The sequence below is a fragment of the Bidens hawaiensis genome, unplaced genomic scaffold (genome assembly GCF_021521415.1).
Source record: "Bidens hawaiensis isolate Kalapana, Puna unplaced genomic scaffold, B.hawaiensis_p1.1 tig00022004_1, whole genome shotgun sequence".
In the NCBI taxonomy this organism is placed as follows: Eukaryota; Viridiplantae; Streptophyta; class Magnoliopsida; order Asterales; family Asteraceae; genus Bidens; species Bidens hawaiensis.
Window position 1 is genome coordinate 266,816 of NW_027493411.1, and position 20,544 is coordinate 287,359.

The following is a 20,544-nucleotide window of genomic DNA, read 5'->3' on the forward strand; positions in this document are numbered from 1 at the left end:
TATATATAAAATATGTTTTAACCGATTAATTCGGTTAATCAAATAAATCAAATTGATCGCTTAAAAAGAAAAAAACAAATCCGTAAATTGAACTGTTCGAATTCGGAATTCGGGTATAGCAAAATCGAATTCTGAATTCGGATTTGGTTATTTCGAATATAGATACGATTTGGTTTTTGTTTTTTAGGTTTTTCCGAACACGCCTAGCCTTAATGCCCGTGACCGACAACACTCTGGTTTTACTAACGCCCGAGTTTACCAATTGATGCAACCTATCAGATCCCGTAACAAACATAACCGACGCCTCAACGTCGGAACTGACACCATCCCCTTCCGACTGTACCGACCAAACAAACTTTTAAGTTTGAAATATATTATACCTCCGTCTCTTTCATTTCATGAAACCTTTGCAAAACCCCATTGGCTCCGGTCAAAACCTACAAAATCAATTTCTTGACTTAGATCCATCTCGAATTTGAAAATGGTAACTTACTACTGCTATAATCTAATCTAATTAATATGTTTGTTTTTGATTGATCGATCGATCGATCTAGGGTTTTGTTTTACTGTCATATCTGATTAATTTTTACTGTTTAATTATTTCCTCATGATTTCAGCTTCCGTTATCCCTGCTCAAGACCTCACAAGGGCATCCTATGGTCAGTCACTTATTCTCTAATAATATTATTATTATTATTATTATTATTATTACTATTATTTTGTTTTTGTTGCGATTTGTGAAACCCTAAATTTGACTTTTGTGGTTCTGAGTTTAAAGAGCTAGTACAGTGCCTAATATAAATTTTAGATTTTGTTTGGATCTCAGTTTTGGGCCGACCAACACCACCCGTTTTTATCAGGGGTGGAAATACGTGACACCACATGAAAAAGGTTTTGGGTTCACTCGTTTTTAAAAACATGTCGGATTCAGGTTGACATGTTTTAAAAATGGCTTGACCCATTAACCCTTTAAAATAAGAATTTTTATAATTTTATTTTTGTTTTTTTAGTTTATATTTTTCTAAAGATACCCTTGCAACTTCCAATTTTTAGAAAACGGGTTGTTTTGGGTTGACCCGTTTTAAAAACAGGTCAGGTTCATGTTGACTCGTTAACCCGTTTAAATATTTAATAGAAAATTTTTATAAGGTTATTTTTGTTTTTTTCAGGTTTTTTTTCTTCTAAAGATACACTTGCAATTTCCAATACATAATAATGTTAGTTTTGTGACACCGTATTATCTACTTGTCATACTCTTGCAACCTATTAAACTTGTTACTGATAACTTGCTTTTAACTAGTCTAAAATGTATTAGTCATTTAGAAGGATGGGTTAAATGGGTTGTGTTCGGGTTAATCCTAAGTCATGTGTGTACGGGTAGGGTTGAAATTTTTGTCACGAATTATAATATGGGTCGGGTTTGGGTTGCATATTCCAACCCGCCAACTCACCAACCCGACATGATTGATACCTCTAGCTGCAACTAGGATTTATTATTGCTCTGCCTCCCACTCTCGTGAGGAGTTACAAGTACAAGAATGACAATATATAGACACACATCTTGGGCTTATAACTTACAAAACAAGAAAAGTAAGCGTGCTCAAATAAAAGAGAATAAGAGCCGGCCCGCAAGCGTCCCTTGCCTTCGATCTCCATCAAGTCAATACTTCTTGTCTTAATAAAACCTAGCCCAAACCTTAGAACAGTACTCCACAAACCCGACACATCTTTTATCTCATTTCATTTTGTAGATTAAAGTTGTAACCTTTGAAGTCTAACATGCATTTTAATTTTATTTATTGAAACTGGATTAGGCTATTCTACATGGTTCTTATAGTTATTATCTTTTTTGGAAGCTTTTGCATGCTTTGAACTCGTATCAATTTGTTTATGTTGCAGCTTGTGGAGCTGAAAAACGGTGAAACTTACAATGGTCATTTGGTGAATTGTGATACTTGGATGAATATCCATCTTCGTGAGGTGATTTGTACTTCAAAGGTAAGTGTATTTTTAATTTTATTATGTTTAAAGTCTTGTGAACATTATAAATAAGGAGTCATGAAGTATGGAACCTGTTGACAGGATGGTGATAGGTTTTGGAGGATGCCTGAATGTTACATTCGTGGAAACACTATAAAGTATCTTCGTGTCCCAGATGAGGTATTTTAACATTTCAACTTTTTCACCATAAGAGAGTGGAGTTTGAGATGGTTTGGGCATGTGAAGAGAAGACAGTCGACGAATCCTGTTAGATCCGTAGAAAACATTACTGTAGAAGGGGGAAGGGGTAGAGGACGACCTAAATTGACTTGGGATGAGAGGATTAGGCATGATCTCATAGACCTAAACCTCTCCGAGGACATGGTTGAGGATAGGAATCTTTGGATAAGTAGAATTAAAGTTAAGGATTTTTAGGAATAAATGAATACCTTAGGGCTTATACTTAACTTATTTAGGACACATACCATAATGGTATTTCCACCGCATATATTATTATTATTATTATTATTATTATTACTACTATTACTATTAGTATTATTAGTTTTGATATAACTGTTGAACTTGATCCCCTTTGTTCTGCTTTCATACATATTATTATTATTATTATTATTATTTTATTAGCTCTTTACATAGCTATTGAACTTTGATTCCCTTTCTTTTGCTCCATACATATGTACTTAGAGCCGAGGGTCTCTCTGGAAGCCACCTCTTTACCCCTTTGGATAAAGGTACGGTGTGCCTACATCCCACCCTCCCCAGACCCTACTTATAGCTTTGCTGTCGGTGGGACTTCACTGGGTATGATTGATTGATTGAACTTTTTAACCATAAAACTGTTATTATTAATTTGTTACAATATATTTTTTAATAATAATAATAATAATAATAATAATAATAATAATAATAATAATAATAATAAATAATTGTATGCATAAGAAATACACTTTGGGCCAGTTTGATCTGTAACACTACCCCAAATTAACACGCTCATAAGGATAATATCCCCTCTGTGTAAACAATACATAACTTGTTATATAAGTCTTTAAAAGATGTGGCAGTTTTCACCCATTTACTTGTTAATGGATCGGTTAGGGTTACTCTGTATTTCTTAATTGTTCAAATTTGTAGCATATATAACTTAGCTTCAAAATGGGTCAAACCGGGCTGATAAAAGCAGAGATTTGTTTTTTAGTTGACTAGGTTTTAGTCTCAAGATTCTTAGGTCAATTATTCTTAATCTCATGGTCGAAAGTCCACCCAGCCACCCAAATCACTTTATAACAAAATTAAGGTTTTTATTGCAATACTACCGTATGGTGTTCGTTTTTTATAATTATCATCACGATTAATCTTTATTGCACAACCCCTTTTACTTGCTTAATCAAACAACTTTTGTTTAAATGTTTTGCCTAATTCGACACTATATAATTAACTGTTGCTTGTGATGCCATTAAAATCTGCAAATTGTGATCAGCTTCTTGCTAATAATATGCAATAATAGGAATGTTTTACACTTTGTCTTGGTATTGTTCCCGCAGGTGATTGACAAGGTTCAGGAAGAAACCAAGAACCGCATGGGTATGATCTTACCTCCAAACTCTTTGTTTTTATATTCTTTCAGTTTGGAAATACTTTTCTTAGTTACAGTCTAAAGCGAAAACCATAATCGTAAGCTAAGGGGTGAATGATTAATTGACTATTATACATTTGGGTTTCGTTATTTCTTATAAATTACCTAACATTCAAGAATCACTCGATTATAACCCAACACATTGTCTTTGCAGTCTGCATGCCTTTTTTAATACTTATGAATTAGTGGATTGGACTTTGGGTTAAATCAAACAATTTAATTCAAAAGAAAACGGGTTGAAAGCTTTTTGATAGTATGATTTTGTTATCGTATACCATATGAAAGATTAAAAAACTGGAAAAAGTATGTTTCATAGTTATTTATCATTTTGCCACCTCTAGATAATATTTCGTAAATGGCTGATAATGCCACCTTTTACCGACAACAGATAGAAAGCCACCTGGGGTGGGACGTGGAAGGGGTAGAGGTGGTAGGGATGATGGTGGCAGGAGGCAAGCAAAGGGTGGTCGTGGCGGCATGGATGAAGGAGCAGGTGGTAGAGGCAGGAGCCAAGGAGGCGGTTATCCCACTGGCAACCGAGGTGGGTATTAAATCAAATTATCAATCACATTCTCATTCATTTTTATATTATCTTGATTATTATTTTAGATATTAAAAGAATAATTAATTCGTGTTTGGATTCAGGTGGAGGTCTAGGTGGTCGTGGGTGATGACAACTCCATGAAAACGTGGGATATGAAGTTTCGTTTTGTTTTGGTGTGTTGTAAATTTGAGTTTTCATTATTGAATAATTAAGGGCATTCTTATGTTGAATTACTAAGTTGAATATGGCCGCGGGTGTTTTAAATGCGGGCACATAGATGAAATGGTAAATTTTAATTTGGACAAATGAAATGTGTAACGAGGTTGAAGTGTCTCTAAAGTCATGGTAAACCGAGGGTTGTAGAAGTTGCTGAAAGACAAATCTTCTTGGATCACGAACTTTGTTGTTATATCTTTTAAACTGTATTTACATCGTAACAAAATACACGCTTTTATTACTTTACATAATTTTACAAGTCGTGTTATTGAAAGACGTTCATTGAGAGTTTAACGTGTATGTTCATAGTTCTTGGTTAAGGTGAATCCTCGGAGAAGTTTAGACTATTTTTCATCATCCTCAATAAATCGTTAAAGAACACAACCTTAACCCGTTTATATTCTATAAATTGTTAAATTGGAACAAACCTCAACGTATTATTTGACTATAATTGGGTGCTCATTCTAAAGTTACTTTAGTAGCAAATGCCACAGCCCTGGCGTGGGTGAAATTGAATGAGTTAATTGGAATTAACTAATGGGTAGAGTTATTACACAAGAGAAAAATGAGAAATCATAATTAATTAATATATGTCAATTGATGATCAAAGTGATAAAGACATAAAAGTAATAACATATATTTTCTCACTCTACATGCAAGACAAATGTCAATTCTCTATCATTTTAAAACGTTAATAACCTTTTCATATGATATTTTTTAACGTCTCACCATAACAAGTTCTTTTTTATCTTTAATATGAGTATGACATTGTTATATAAATATTAAAACAACAATTACGTCATTGTGCCTTTTTTCGTCATTATGTCTTTATGCCTATCATTATGTATTTTTTATACTATTAACACCGTTGTGTAATCTTAATATGTAAATATAATGAAAAAATAACAACAAATTATCAAATACATAAAACACAATGATGAATACATATTGCAGAATAATTTGAAACGTAAAACACAATGGTGAATACATATTAAGCAATGTCCTTAAACGTAAAAGACATATTGCACAATGACCTTAAATATAATACACAATGAATGTAATACTCTTTTTTTAAAATTAGGTTAATGCCACATGTCAATCTCGAACAAAAGGCAACGAACATAATACACAATGAATAAAACACAATGACAAGTAGAAATATACAATAACGAACAAAAATGGACATAAAGACACAGTGAAGAATAAAAAGACGCAATGACATAATTTCTATTTTAGTTTATATCTTTAATATGAGTACTAATTCAAAAACACAATGATCAAAACCTATAAGAAAATGTATAAAAAACCCAATTAAAAAACTCAAACCCATTAAATTTTTTATATAACAATATGATACTCATATTAAAGATAAAAAATGCTCATTATTAGGTATATATTTTTTTAAAAAAAAATTGTCGCATGAAAAAGTTATGAACTTTTAAAAATAATATGGAAGTTGACATGTGCATTGCATGTGAAGAGAGAGTCAACAAATATGGGTTATTACTTTTATGTCATTTTCATTATTTTTTTTCTCAAATTAATCACAACCATTTAAATATAAAATCAATGAACTAGATTTCTTCTCAATTTTATGACATTTTTTATTTAAACCTTATCATTTCCCAAAATACCATTGTTCAAGAGCATTCACATCCCATCTCTCATTTTTTGTGAGGAATGTTTTTATAATATATGGTGTAGTTTAGGGTGTTGTGGGTAGAGGAAAGAGGAAATGCTGTGATTTTTCTGTATATTTGAAAGATAAAATTATGATTTGCCTCCTTCTGTAATATGGGCGGGAGCACGTTGAACAACTGATTATGAAATTGCGCATATTGAACCCACGTGTTTTTCGGGCAGGCTTAGTATACCCACTCCCTCAGTTGACCGTTGTTGGTTGTTGGATGACAAAGGTATTTGGTAATCTTATCTTAATAATAATAATAATAAATAAATAAATAAATAATAATAATAATAACCAATAATAAGAGAATATATCTGATGATCTTCATCTTCATCATCATCAACCTCAAATCCTTAAACCCTAAAACATCATCGTGGTTCTTCTCCGAATCTCATCATCTTCATAACAAGTAATCCCAAACCTTATTTCTTGGAAGCATTCTTCTTTTTCATTTTAAACCAAACCCTAGATTTCATTACTCAAACCCTCAAATCTCTCAAATCCCACCACCAATTGATTAACTAATTCAACCACTGCACCCATCACTCATTCCGATCAAAACCCCTAACCTCCGGCACCACGCCGCCGCCACATCAGCCACCGTTGCCATGTCGTTTTTCCGGTCATATCGTTTTTTGCCACGTCAGCCACCACCGCCGTTGGTTCGGTTCAGTTTCAAGGAGAGAGAGAGAGATCACTAGTTTTCATGTAAATCGTATGCTTTAAGAACAGATTGGTTTATTAAAAATGATTATGTGATTGTTAAATTTTCTTACGGAGGTCACTTGGTGCTATCATGTATGAAATGCTTGTTGGATATCCACCTTTCTATTCTGATGACCCGATGTCAACTTGTAGGAAGGTAATCACTCGTTTTAATTACATTAATATCATAAAGTTAAATCATGTTCTCCGACAAAAATGCACATATAGTCTTATGGTTGTGTTACATTTGTAGATTGGGAAAAAATATATCAAATGGAAGTTGCATTTATTCCATAAGTTAATGATGATTTGGATACTCAAAATTTTGAGAAAATTGAAGAGGTATTTTTGTGTTTTTTTTTTTTCTTTTCTCTTATTTTATGTGCAATTTGTTACAGTTAATATATTTAGCTTATTGTACTTTGTCTTGTTTGGTCTCTAAATAAAGACCTAGAGATGATGAAGATCTCTCTTCCTGGGGATTCATCACTGGCTAGGGCTTTCGAAACAAAGCATGGGCATCTGCAACTAAGAGGGAGCAGTAGATCGTCGATGGTAATGAGGAAGCCTTAAATGAAGTGATGAAGTGATAATATATATTTCATATTGTAAAGGTATGACAAACATCATATTAGTTCATATGGTAGGTTTTGTGTGTTACTGAATGTCGGGGGTTCGAACCCCATCAACTACACGATTTTGAAAGATAATTTATATAATTAATTATAGACTTAAGGATAAAATGGTCATTTCAACGTTTTTTTGACAAGTCAACAACGGTCAACTTACGAAAAGGGGCATACTGATCCCGCCGAAAAAAACATATGGGTTCAATGTGCGCAATTTCATAATCAGTAGTTCAACGTGCTCCCACCCATATTACACAGGGAGCAAATCTTAATTTTCTATATTTGAAAAGCTACTGTTTATCCTTTATATATTTTTAATATTTGTTGTAAGTGGTTGTGAGTGAAGAAAAGAGAAAATGCAATGATAAATGAATATAAAAGTATTATTTAATCGAATAGAAGAGAGAAAAAGTAGTGACTTTAATGTAATTTTGAATTTAAAAAAAGGAGAAGGAATAAGAATGCTTTAACACCAAACACACACCTAAACGTTAAGTTATGTGTTTAATCCATATATATTACTTCATCCGTCCGGCCAAAGTGTCTTAGTTTATAAAACACAAAGTTTAAGGTATATTAAATTATATATTTTTAGCATACCAAATGACAATAATGCCATTGAAAATTGGGTCCATAAATATTGTTTATCAATGTTAGTTGTGTGTGTTTAAGGATAAATTTGAAAATTGACTAATAAATTTTAAAAGTAAACATTTGTAATGTAACATATAAAAAAAAGATACACAATTTTAATATTACAGAGGAAGTAATATTTATCCATTAAATTCTAACCATAGCTAAAACTCATTAGATTACCCAAAATTATCATACTTTTATAACTTATCATCGGACATGGGATTTTGAGAGTTCTCCCATAGTCTTATGCTTTAGAAATTTACATGGCGTGATTAGAGTTGAAAATAATAGTAAAAATTTACATGGAGTGATTAAAGTTGAAAATAATGACATATATATATAGAATAAATTATGGAAATGGCGTGATTAGTATTTATATTAAAAAAATGTGTTTAGGAAGTGTATGAAGAGATTTGGAACGTTGGATCTGATGATCTAATGGTTGTGGTTAAGTGTAGTGTTTTTCCTAGGCTCGTTATATTATTATACTTGTTTATAACTCTCTAGGGGTATAATTGTCTAGTGTGTTATATTATATATGAAAACATTATCAATACATGGTTATCATGTTTTAATCCAAATTTAAGAAACAACACCAAAAACATCATAATCTATATTTAAGTGTATTTTAGATTAAATTTAATCAAAATTTAAAAACAGCACCAAATTTTAATCCAAATTTAAAACGCAACACCAAAAACACCAAGAACTAAAACACACTATCTTAAGCATTATATATATACCGATGTGCTTTAGATCCAAGTACAATAAACACACTTATATAACAATATCAACTAGGATTTAGACCCACCGCGTTGCGGCGGGAGTAGTTAAGATGTGTAACACTCGGTTTCGACAACTTTTATATTAGTATAAATCCCGTAAAAAAACATACACTTTTGAAATGATTCGGAAATATGACCTGTGTGCTACGCTGGGTAGTGATGAGATCAATGGCGACTTAGAACTCAAGTGTGATAAAGGAAAGAAACTCTTAGGCTTTTTAACCCGCGCGATACGCTGGGTGTTGACAAATTGCATCATAAGTCATGGCATTAATGTTAGTGACAAAATGTTGTAGAGTTGGTTTGAGTTCCAGTTACATAATATTCTAGCCCTACGTTGCTTTATATCAAATGGTTGACCAGGGGCCTGGAGGTGGCTAATCTATATACAAAATGTGGCTTTAGTTTAGTACCTTTTTGCTACAGCCTTTGTCCAAGTACAGAATCGCCATTGCCTTGTGTTCGAGAACCAAAAGGAATTGTTAACTTATGCTAATCAGTTGTCACTGTCTGCAACATTCTCTTATTGCCTTTCGCTAAAAACCTGTTTAAGAAGTGGTTCGGTTAGAGTGTGCTGGTAATGGTTTTTATTTTGGTTTGATGTAGTGTATACCTGCTGTAGTTGAAAATTGTCTCTTTGAACCTAATGTTTTGGGATCAAGTGTTGCTTTAGGCATCGCGTGAATCATTTCTATTTCAATGTCTGACATGTACTCTTGTAACATTGTGAAAATTTCAAGTTTAAAATACCAAGTTTCCAAAGACAAAGGACCAAAACTGTAACATCCCGCTTTTGAAAAGAATTAATAAAATAAATTTCGTTTATTTTATAGTGTGTCGTTTGTCGGTTTAGATAAATAAACTAATAAGAGGGCGGGCTTGAACTTTAGAAGATGAAATAGGAAATGGAATGAGCCTTAGGTCCATGGGCTTAAGGGAGTATAAGTACCCCTTAAACCCTAATCCTTTCCATTTTTTATCTATCTCTACACCATAGCCTACACCATCAAGAACACACACAATAACCATCTTATATCCCGAGCCAAGATCCGAAGGTGAAAACCCGAGCTTGTTGATGCTAGAATGTTGTGACGAACCAAATCAACATCAATACGAGACCGTGTTCGTAGCTCGACTCATTTAAGGTACGCTTATAACGGGATCTTGATCATCTAGGTTCGGATTCGTTTTAGGTAATCCTAGATCTGTAGGAATGTGATGAAAACGAATCAAACGAACTAATCCACAGAGCAATTCGTTAACATTATATAGGTTAATTGGACGAGTGTTGAGCCGCACCTATATATACATAAATCGCACCGTTTAAAACGTAATATTCGGATGATTAATGGATTGGGGTTTGTTGGCGATGGGATTCCGAGTTCATTGAGACCTAAATCATGTTCAAATGGAATGCCATTATCAACTAGGAATTCAATTTTTCCTCCAAACTTTCTCAGCACACTAGCCTTCCTTTTTAATTCATCAATTTTTATCTGTTCAAGCCTTTTTTTCTCATCCTCTCCTTTTTTATTTGTACAACTTTAAACAGATTTTCTAAGTTTTTAAAGCTCATATTACTCAGCTGTTCTTCAGTGTAGTTGTGTACTTTGAGATAAGTTGTATATTGCTTTATGAGTCTTTTCTTTTTTCCTCTTTCCTTTCTCACTTCCTCTCTCTTCTTTTCAAACAAAAAATCCAGTTGTTCTTCATTTAGTTCGGCTAACTCTTCAAATCCAAAACCATGTCCCATTAGATGTATAATCCTGGGGTATTCTCTCTTTAGCTCATCAAGTCTGGCTTGTATATTCTCTCTGTGGTTATCAGTTAAATTCACTTGTGGAGAATCATGTACTTCTTCTTTATTTTCATCCACCTCATCATCCTCAACATCAGTCAACTCATTTAAGGCATCAATCTATGGCTCATTTTCTACACAATCTTCAACTGTTTGTATAGCCACAACATTAATAATTCCTTTCTATCTTAGGCATCAAGTTTTCAGGTATATTTCCTTCTCCAAATATTTCCCAACTGGACAGCTTTTCTCATTTTCTTAATTTCATTGAACAAGCTTTCAAGCACCTTTTCACTTACTTTCTTTACCATCTCATCTTGTATAGTTTTTGCATTAAGGTCAGTTACCATCTGCTTATCAGATGTTTCGGTCATAAGTTCAGCAGTGGGAACAGTTGATTCAGGTTTAGGAGTTTGTTCAGGGACCTGTTCAGGGATTTTGGGCTGTCGGAATTTGTATATTACATAGGCTAGAGCATTGTCTGCCTCTTCAACCAGTTGCAATTTCCACAATCCCTCCATTACTTCTTGTTCCACTTCCCCTTTATCTTCATCAGTTTCCTCTTCAGCTTAAATTCTTCTAACAGAATCCTCTGTTCCTCTATCTCTTAATCAGTAAATAATCTGTGTAATATGTCTCTCTGAATCCATTCACCAATAATTTTGTCAAGTATTTTAATTCCTTCCTCCACAAAATCATCAACAAATAGGAGTTCATCACTTGATTCTATTCCCTTTTTCTTTAAAGTTTGCAGCTGGCCTCATGTTCAGCAATAGCCTTACCTTTGTTCTTCCTTTTCTCATCTTCAACATCCTCCAATCTTAATGGACCAATGTCCCTCACCACTGTGGGTGAGAATTCATCAATTTCTCTCAATAAATCGTCCAATTATTTATACACATCCTTTACCTTGTTTTTAACAATCAAAGATTCAATATTTTCAAACTCACCATACAATATTTTAAGATCAAAATCATCTTGATTTTTATCATTATCTTCTCCAGTATTCACAACCTTATCATCTAACTTTTCAGCCACATTTTCAACTATATTCTCCACAATCATATCATCATTCACCTCATTCTCATCATTTACTTCTACCTCATTTTAATTATTATGCACATTCTCATTCACCTCAGCCTCATTATTTATTTCAACACCAGCCTCATTCTCATTCACATTAACAATATGTTCATTTTCATCAACAGTCTCTTCAACCCTCTCACCTACATTGTAGTCATGAACATCAGAAATGTCAGCATCATATCCTGCCTCATCTTCCCTAATCTCCTCTTCTTCCTCCTCACACCCATATAAATTTCCAAGATCCTTCAAAACATCATCCTCCTCAATAGTCATACCAGAAACAGGTAAATTCTCCCTCTGTTTTGGTGCATCTGAGTTCTTCTCAACCTCAGCTACCGGGGTTTGTTTAGGAGAGCATGTTCTTGTTGAGACTCCATCTCTTGGTTCCTCTCTTTCAAGGCTTCATTCTCCCTTTTCTGATCACAGTTTTCAATCAAAATATTCATGTGTCGTTCAAGTAGTCTCATTCTTGCATCAGGGGATGGGGAGTTTATTGGTGAAAAAGGAAAGGGATTAGGTAATTAAGTTGGTTGAGTGGTGTGAGGTGGGCTTTCAATGATGGTTTCACTTGTGCTTGGAAAAGGATTAAATGTTTGAATTAGGGGGGTGTTTGGTAGAGGGAATTGAGGGGTGAGAAATGGAATTGGAAAGAATTCTCTTGTTTGTTTAGGAAAGAAAGAGGTGAGAAATGGAAATAAACCATTTCCATTTCTCTGATTTTGTTTCTCTAAAAAAATCGGAGAATTGGATTTCTAGGGTTTCATTTCTCAGTCACATTCCAGGGTTTCCTCCATCGATCTGCTAGGTATGATTCTTCCATCCTCTCCTTCTTCTTTAACAACATATTATTGATTTTTGAAACCCTACTTTACGATTTTGCTTGCTTCTGCTCCTTCACTCTTCCGTCACATTAACATGTTCTTTATAACTACGATTTCTTCATCTTCGTATCAGTTTCTCTGTATATCTATTTGAACCAAGGATGAAAGCCATTTTATATATGGGGTTTCAGTATATTACCCATGACCCAGGTACTTTTCATTCTTACTTGATACATAAAGTTGTAACATGAGTAAATGATACAAATTATGTTTGTAAAATGATTTTAGGTAATTGGTTTTGGGTACATATAAACCTGAAAATTTGAATTGTCTTCTTTCTGCAGGTTAAAATTGAAGCCTTTTTATCTCACCTAATCACACCACTGTCTTTCAAACATAATTCTCATTTCTTGTATGTGTGTATTAATTTGTTAGTTTCATCATTTAATTTATCATTTTGATTTGTAAAAATACAAGAAGTTCTTTTTTGAAAGATTTTAAAGTTGTATTCACATGCTGTCCTGCTTGCCCATATTCGGTATGATCAAATATTTGAAATAGGCCTGCAAATGAACTGAACGTTCAGTCATTTGTTTGGCAAGAAGTTCGTTTCATTAGTAAACACACGAACACGGACAACTCTTTTTTTTCCATTTAGCAAACGACAGGTTATTGTTAGCATTTACTTTTAATTGGTGTTTGCTCAATTATATTCGTTCATCTATGTACAGTTATGTCCGTTTACGTTCGTGAACCAGCCGTGAACCGTTCATTTATACTATATATGAACGAACTTGAACACTCGTGTGCTCGACCGTCTGTTTGTTTAAAGTTTAACGAACGAAGATGAACATACATGGACAGCGTAATTCATGTTCGTTTGGTTCACTTACAGGCCTAATTTGAAATCACAACCATAACTGTACAAGTGTATTATATAATAAAGTTTTTTACTCACATGTGCCAGGGAGTACTTTTATCAGGACCTCCGGGAACAGGAAAAACACTATTTGCAAGAACACTAGCAAAGGAGAGCGGGATGCCATTTGTTTTTGCTTCAGGTGCAGAGTTCACAGATAGTGAAAAAAGTGGCGCTGCGAGAATTAATCAAATGTTTTCGGTTGCAAGACGAAATGTAAAATGTTTTATAGATTTTTAATTTTAATAATCATTTTATGATGAGTTAGGGTAATACTAAGTTTTTTATTTTATTTGCAGGCCCCTGCTTTTATATTTGTAGATGAGATTGATGCGATTGCTGGCATACACGCAAGAAAAGATCCAAGAAGGAAATCAACATTTGATGCATTAATCTCTCAGCTTGATGGAGAGTTAGTTTCTTAAATTTAATGATTACCTTTTATTTTTTTTGGATTTGTTTTGATATATGCTATTTTGTATGAATTTCAAAAAGGTGAAAACTGGGGTTGATAGATTTTCATTAAGACGGCAGTTATATTCATCTGTGCTACAAATAGACCGGATGAATTGGATCTAAAATTCGTTCGTGCTGGACGTATCGATCGCCGATTGTACATAGGTTTACCCGATGCAAATCAAAGAGTTCAAATTTTTGGTGTTCATAGTACAGGGAAACAGCTTGCTGAAGATGTTGATTTTGGAGAGGTAATTGCTTGGAATTTTTTTAATTTTTTTTTATTTTAGGTTTAAGTTTTGTAAGTTTATTTTATATACAGTTGGTTTTTCGCACTGTTGGGTACTCTGGGGCAGATATAAGAAATCTTGTCAATGAAGCTGGAATAATGGCTGTAAGTGTTACTTTTTATATAATTTACTTAATATTGTTCATATGAATTAATTGGTTAAATGATAAAATTTATGAAGGTGAGAAAAAGACATACAAAAATATACCAGCAAGATATTGTTGATGTGTTAGATAAGCACGCGCAAAAGAGGTAGAAGCACGGGTGCAGATGAGATATATCGAGAGTCTTGCAAAGATATCAAGGAAGTTTTGCTTCGATTTGGGGAGATGGTGGGTGAACAACTTAGCAAAGAAGGTATGGAGGCTCGTGAAATCTATGAAAAGGTTAGTGATGAGTTGAAAGCTTTACCAGGTATCACTACGAAAAAACGGTTCAAAGCAGCTCATTTGATTGGTAAAGATGTGGATCTAGGACGTTCTTTTCTTGCGTTGACAATAGAAGAGAAAATTGAGATGGTCGAGTTGTATACCGATGGTTCAATGGGATAGTTGTGTATGGTTGAAGTATGTTTTGTATGTGAATTGGTTTTAACTATGGTTGATGTTTTTTGCTTAAAAACTATGTTTTGTATGTGAATTGGTTTGATCAATGCATATTTTGGTTGGAATTTATGCATCTTTTTATATGTTTTTTATTTTTTAATAAATATTTGTTATGAAAAAAATACTTGTGCTAATGATAAAGTTGATATAATTCTCTGTTTATTTCCTATGTACCAAACAAGAGAAATGATTCTCAGCTATATTTCTCTACTGAAATCTCTGTACTACCAAACAGAACAGTCAATTCTCATTCTCCAGACCAATTCCCTTTCTCTGCAATTCCATTTCTCTATTCCATTTCTCTACAATTCCATTCTCTGTACCAAACACCCCCTAGAGGTATTGGGTCATTGGTTGGTGAAGACGAAGATGTGTCTTGTTGTTTAGAGTGGATGGATTGTGTTGGTGATTGATATGGTGTACTGGGTTGGTTTATTATATAGGATGAGATGAATTCTGGAATGTAAGGTTTTGGGTCAGGGTATGTTTGGTTTTTAGGTTGGGTTTGGGTTTGGGTTTGTGGGGAAGTAGGTGGTGATGGAATGTATGGATCATAAAGTTGGTCTTGGTGTGATGGTGAAGGGATATATGGCTCATGGGTATAGTCTTGGGGTGGTGATTGGTTTTGTGGTGATGATTGGGTTAGTGGTGAAATAGGTGATGTTACTACAACTTTATCAACATTGTCCCCCTAAATTTGTATCGAATTATCATTCACAACATAAAAAGTCTCCTCAGTCACAATCTCTGCCTCTCTTTCAACCTTTCCTGCACTAACAATACTATCTCCTTCTTGCCCATCATCTCCACCACCATCATCATCATTATTATTATTATTATCAACATCTGTTTCATCATCATCTTCTTCACTATCACTAGTCTCCTCATCACTGCTCACCCTTGGTGATGCAGGAACCTCCATAATTTCCATTTCATTATCAACTAGCAATGGGAGGATATCATACTTAAATTATGGGTGAAATGGCTGGTAGCACCCAATCTATTAATTCTTTTAAACACATTTGGTTCCTATAACACATGAGTGATTCCAGTTGTGGGAAGGTTATGATGGAAGATGTTGAAAATGATTTGTAGGAATCTAGGATACATAAGGAAACTATCCTCAAATTGACAGATAACCCTTCGAAAATTATTCTTGAAAATTTGAAAGGACGATTGCACACTACAACCACCATTGCCGTGGAGATTTCTCTACTCATCAGGGTCCATGTGCCTCTTCGTGTTGTTAGACTTTGTATAACATGATGAATCAGAAATCGGTATAGCACCGGGAACATCCCCCTTTGAAATTTTCCTTCATGGACGTTGCCTTGATAACCCATTGTCTCTTGAAAAATTCTCAACAATCGTTGGGTTGAATAAGATGGTTGAACTTCAAGGTCGTCCTGAAGTTGGAGGCTAGCTGGGATTAGTTGTTCTGTTACTTCCACCTCCTGGCCCAATATAGTGGCCTCAATTCTTTGACCGTTAATGTCGTCTTCCAGCTGGGCTGATTTCTTGAAATCCAGGTGGTGATTTCTGTAGACAATAAGATTCTCTGTAAGTGCAAAGCAGAGGTTGGAGCGTATCAACCACCATATCATTAGCTCCAATGGCCTATTTTCCTTTGTTATTGGGAGAAAGGCACACATATTATGCTTAGGTTCGAACGGTCAATCAATTTATCTACACAAACAATGATACACGTTAAAAGAAATAATTAGTAATCAAAGAATATTAATTGAACATGCAAATAGTTATAATTGAAGAAGAAAGTGTAAAAGGATAATTGTTATAAACCTTTTCTTCAAAATTTTATAACCTACACAGAAAAACAGAGATTTCTAATAAACACGAAACTGAAACCCTATATTCATATTATGAGTGTCGAAAATCATTCAATTGAAGCTTACCAAGTCGGATTTAAGTGGATGACTAATTATGGGTAGGATTGAAGATCAACGTTTGAGTATCTAGGTTGCGAGCAAACAAATAATAATGCAAGAGAGAGAGAGAGAGGGGGGGAAAAGTGAAAATGAAAAAATTTTATAAGTCCCTCTTTTATAGTGTACCTTTGTGCATTTGAAAGTGGGTTTTAAATGACTTTTGTCATCTAGTACATGAATACTGCCAAAAACCCATATTTCAAATATTCAAGCACAAAGCTTGCTTGATAAAGTGTATTTTCAAAAGTTTGCTCGTGTTGCTCGTGTTTTAAAGTTATTAAAAATAAACTAAGTAAATAAAACGAAAGAAACTTACTCGAATATACAAGATTGCTCGAGAAATTTATCACAAGCCATATTATCAAGTATATTTGATCAAATAGGCAACCTTCACTACAACAAAAAGAGCTTTTTAGTACGCACAAAAGCGTCCTAAAATGCTATTTTATAGGACCTTTCATTTAATAGGACCAACGAGAAGAGCGTTTCATGTAAAGGGGTCGTAATAAGTCTCGGAACTCAAAAAGCATCCTGATATCTCAAATAAGATTATGAAACCAATTTTATGGTCGCATAAAATATCCATTAACAACCCAAAAAGCGTCCTAATAAAAACATATTAGGACACTTTTACAATGTTTTAACATGTGATTACCCACCTTTAATCTTTTGACACATATACAAGTGTCCTTAAAAATTAATTTATAGGACCCTTATGATGGAACATTATAGTACCAAGAAAAGGGTCCTAATATCCCAAACCATATTATGAAACTAAATTTTATGGTCGCATAATATGTCTATGAACAACTTAAACGTTCTAAAAAACATATTATGACACTTTTACAATGTTGACAAAAATTCGAAGTCAAAACAAATCATATTATACAACCTTTTTTTAATCGTCCACACACACAATTTTACGATACGTTTATGCACATCTAAATATTGAAAGAAATAAAACTTCATTATATTAAATAAGCTTGTTCATAACGAAAAAATGAAACATAAAATCCTGAGTAAAGTTATAACATTATTCAACAGAAACTCTTGTAACATTCAACAAAAAAATTAAAAGCAATAGAAAAATAAGCACCATAAAATCCCAAGTCATCACGCGTTCTCAATCCTCATAGACTATCTACAAATAAATCATCTATGTATAAGCATTAAGTTCCATGTTATTAAAATTATTTGTATCACAAGTTTAACCAATACATACTGAGATGAATGGACAACGCCATACAATGGATGCACCAATACAATCTTGAATTGTGGAAAATAACCCATATGGTCTCACCAGCTTTTCATCTATTTTTATTGGTACTTGAACATTTACCTCACACAATTTTGGTCCAATCTCTGTACCAATAACTAACTTATTTGGGTCAGGCTCTTCACCTATCCTCTTGATACAGGCTTAGTAGGGTTTAGAATGCTTTTGAGGAAAACTTCATCTCCGACCTAGATTTTAGTTTTCAAAAAACAGTTATATATTAAACTCAAGTTATTATAGTGCAAAAATTAGTTTACAAAAAAGAAGGTTTTATACTAGCAGGTTAATATTTTATTGAAAAAATAATCTGAAAAAAAAACATCAATAGACATTGTTGTTTTCTAGTGTAGCCCATTTTAACCGTTATTTAATCACCAACTTACAATCAATTTTTAGATGAGTCTACAAGCTAAAGATTTACCTCTATTTCACAGTTTCTACATATCCTAAGTCTAACAAAGTATCCAAATTACATACTAATCCTCTTTTTGACCATGTACTTTGTGCAAAATATAGTGACGTGCCTATTGTTTATAACATATTTCTGATGAAGTACAAAAGATAACTTACAAAATGTGGAACACTAAAGATTTATATAGAAAAATACTCGTAAACGTGGAGGTCCACTGGTTACAATATTGTAATATTGTTCAATATTCAGGTCACTACTAACCTGACAACACAAGAAATGGGAAAATTAATCATACAGTCATACCAAGCAACAAAAACTTGATTTTTAGTAAACTCTATTTTAAAAGATTTCATTACCACTGATTGAACTAATAAAAAAGTGATAAGTTTGCAAATAAACATTTACATATTTTTGAAGATCATTTTGTATAATGTATATGTACGTTTCTTAAACACTAATAAGGTTGCAAAGAAACTTTACAAGTTAAGTAAATATGTTTCTATGACCGAAAGACTTTGAACTAGGTAGATCCATTTTCTATAGACAAATAAAAGCATGCAGTTTATCAAAACATTATATACTATTAAATCAATATAGTAAAGAAAACTTACAGTGGTTAGTAGTAGTAGAAATAATAGCAATTAACGCGAATATACAACCATACATACAGGGCTGCCAGCAATGTACACATAAGTGAATTTAAGCATGCATTTGTTAAGTAATACAACTATTTGAGACACTTAAACTTGGACTATGCATTCATAGGCATTTTTAACCAATTTGTGGATATGGAGTGTGCATTGTAGGATTCAAAAACTTTGCCACTGACTTTTGGTGAAATAAAACTAAGAATAAAAGCATACTTGGTATTCCTCTCTAATATTTATAATAAAAAGTGTTGAACCTGTGTCGATGCATTAACACATAGAATCCTCAATGCTTTCCAAACTACCTATAAAATCAAAATGTGTACATGATAATGATGATTATAATTACGTATTATTGAATCAGGTGATATTGAATTGCATTATTAATGAAAAATGAGAAACCACGTACGTTAACATTTTTCCTTCACAAGCTGCTTGCTCCTTATCATGTTTCAATGTGTGAAGCCACACGCTCCTTCATTGCCACCTGCTCTAGCCATATTAGAAATTCTAACAATTTTGGATGCAAATTACCAAACATTAGAAAATCAAGTCATCCAATAAAGAACATATGTGCAACAATTATACAACACCCAAGTCCCAACATATTCAATTATGGTGATTCAAACAAACCCAACCCTTGACCTGTTTGGAAAACAAAATCAATTGAAACATTGGTTGGCCAAAGAGCATAATTCATGGTAAACATACTAAACTGATGAAATACTAAAATGATATCTCTCCCATTTTATTGCTTAATAAAGGTAATTAGTATATGTTCCTTATACAATTAGGTTTTATGTATCATATTTTTAAGATCAAATTAGTCAAATTAACAACAAATTAGTGAACATCAAACCTTTCAAGGGATAATAACTCAACAACATAAGCAAAAACAACCGAAGATTTTTAACAATTAATAAAAGATAGAAAAAGAATCAACCTGCTAACCAATGATATCGTCCTCCTATCCCCAAATTAGCTACCGTGTACCACACTGTCGGCGTTGAGTCTCCGCAAACCCTAATTCCGTAGCCATGATCGCCATTGCAGCTTCATAAACCCTCTCCGATGAGTCTCTTTATTCCCGTTGTAAGTTGACAGCAAATTCAAGCTCGGTTGTGGAGGATCAAAGGCATAACAGGGCTGGTATTGGGTAGAACGGTTTGAGGTGTGTAGAATTTAGGATAGATAGGCTAAAGGAGGGAGATCAAATTTTTTGAGAAAAATTGAGTGGAGGCCGGTGGGAAACAATTTTTTTCAAATATTGTGTAAATCTAGTTTTTTTATGGATAAAGATAATATAATATTTTAATGAAAAACATAATTTATATATATATGTGTGTGTGTGTGTGTGTGAGTGAGTAATTTATGAAGGGAAATTAAGTTAATTATGTTCCACTAAATGACATTTTATTGTGATGTTTAATGAATTAAATATAAGGTATCCTATTAC

General features: G+C 33.4%; 1 protein-coding gene across 1 annotated transcript; it reads left to right on the forward strand.

Annotated features, from left to right (window-relative positions):
* The first annotated feature begins 366 nt into the window (after positions 1-366).
* On the forward strand, positions 367-4,704 carry LOC143564445 (sm-like protein LSM4). The gene is made up of 7 exons (XM_077051717.1): positions 367-484; positions 618-659; positions 1,900-1,998; positions 2,083-2,160; positions 3,540-3,579; positions 4,020-4,172; positions 4,277-4,704. The coding sequence occupies exons 1-7, from the start codon at positions 482-484 to the stop codon at positions 4,300-4,302; spliced, it is 441 nt and encodes a 146-aa protein (XP_076907832.1). The 5' UTR covers positions 367-481; the 3' UTR covers positions 4,303-4,704.
* Positions 4,705-20,544: the final 15,840 nt, after the last annotated feature.

What these genes read in the sequence shown, in the direction of transcription:
- LOC143564445 (XM_077051717.1), top strand. An exon ending in ATCTTCGTGTCCCAGATGAG is followed by an intron (nt 2,161 to 3,539) that starts GTATTTTAACAT and finishes TTGTTCCCGCAG; the next exon opens with GTGATTGACAAGGTTCAGGA. An exon ending in AGAAACCAAGAACCGCATGG is followed by an intron (nt 3,580 to 4,019) that starts GTATGATCTTAC and finishes TACCGACAACAG; the next exon opens with ATAGAAAGCCACCTGGGGTG.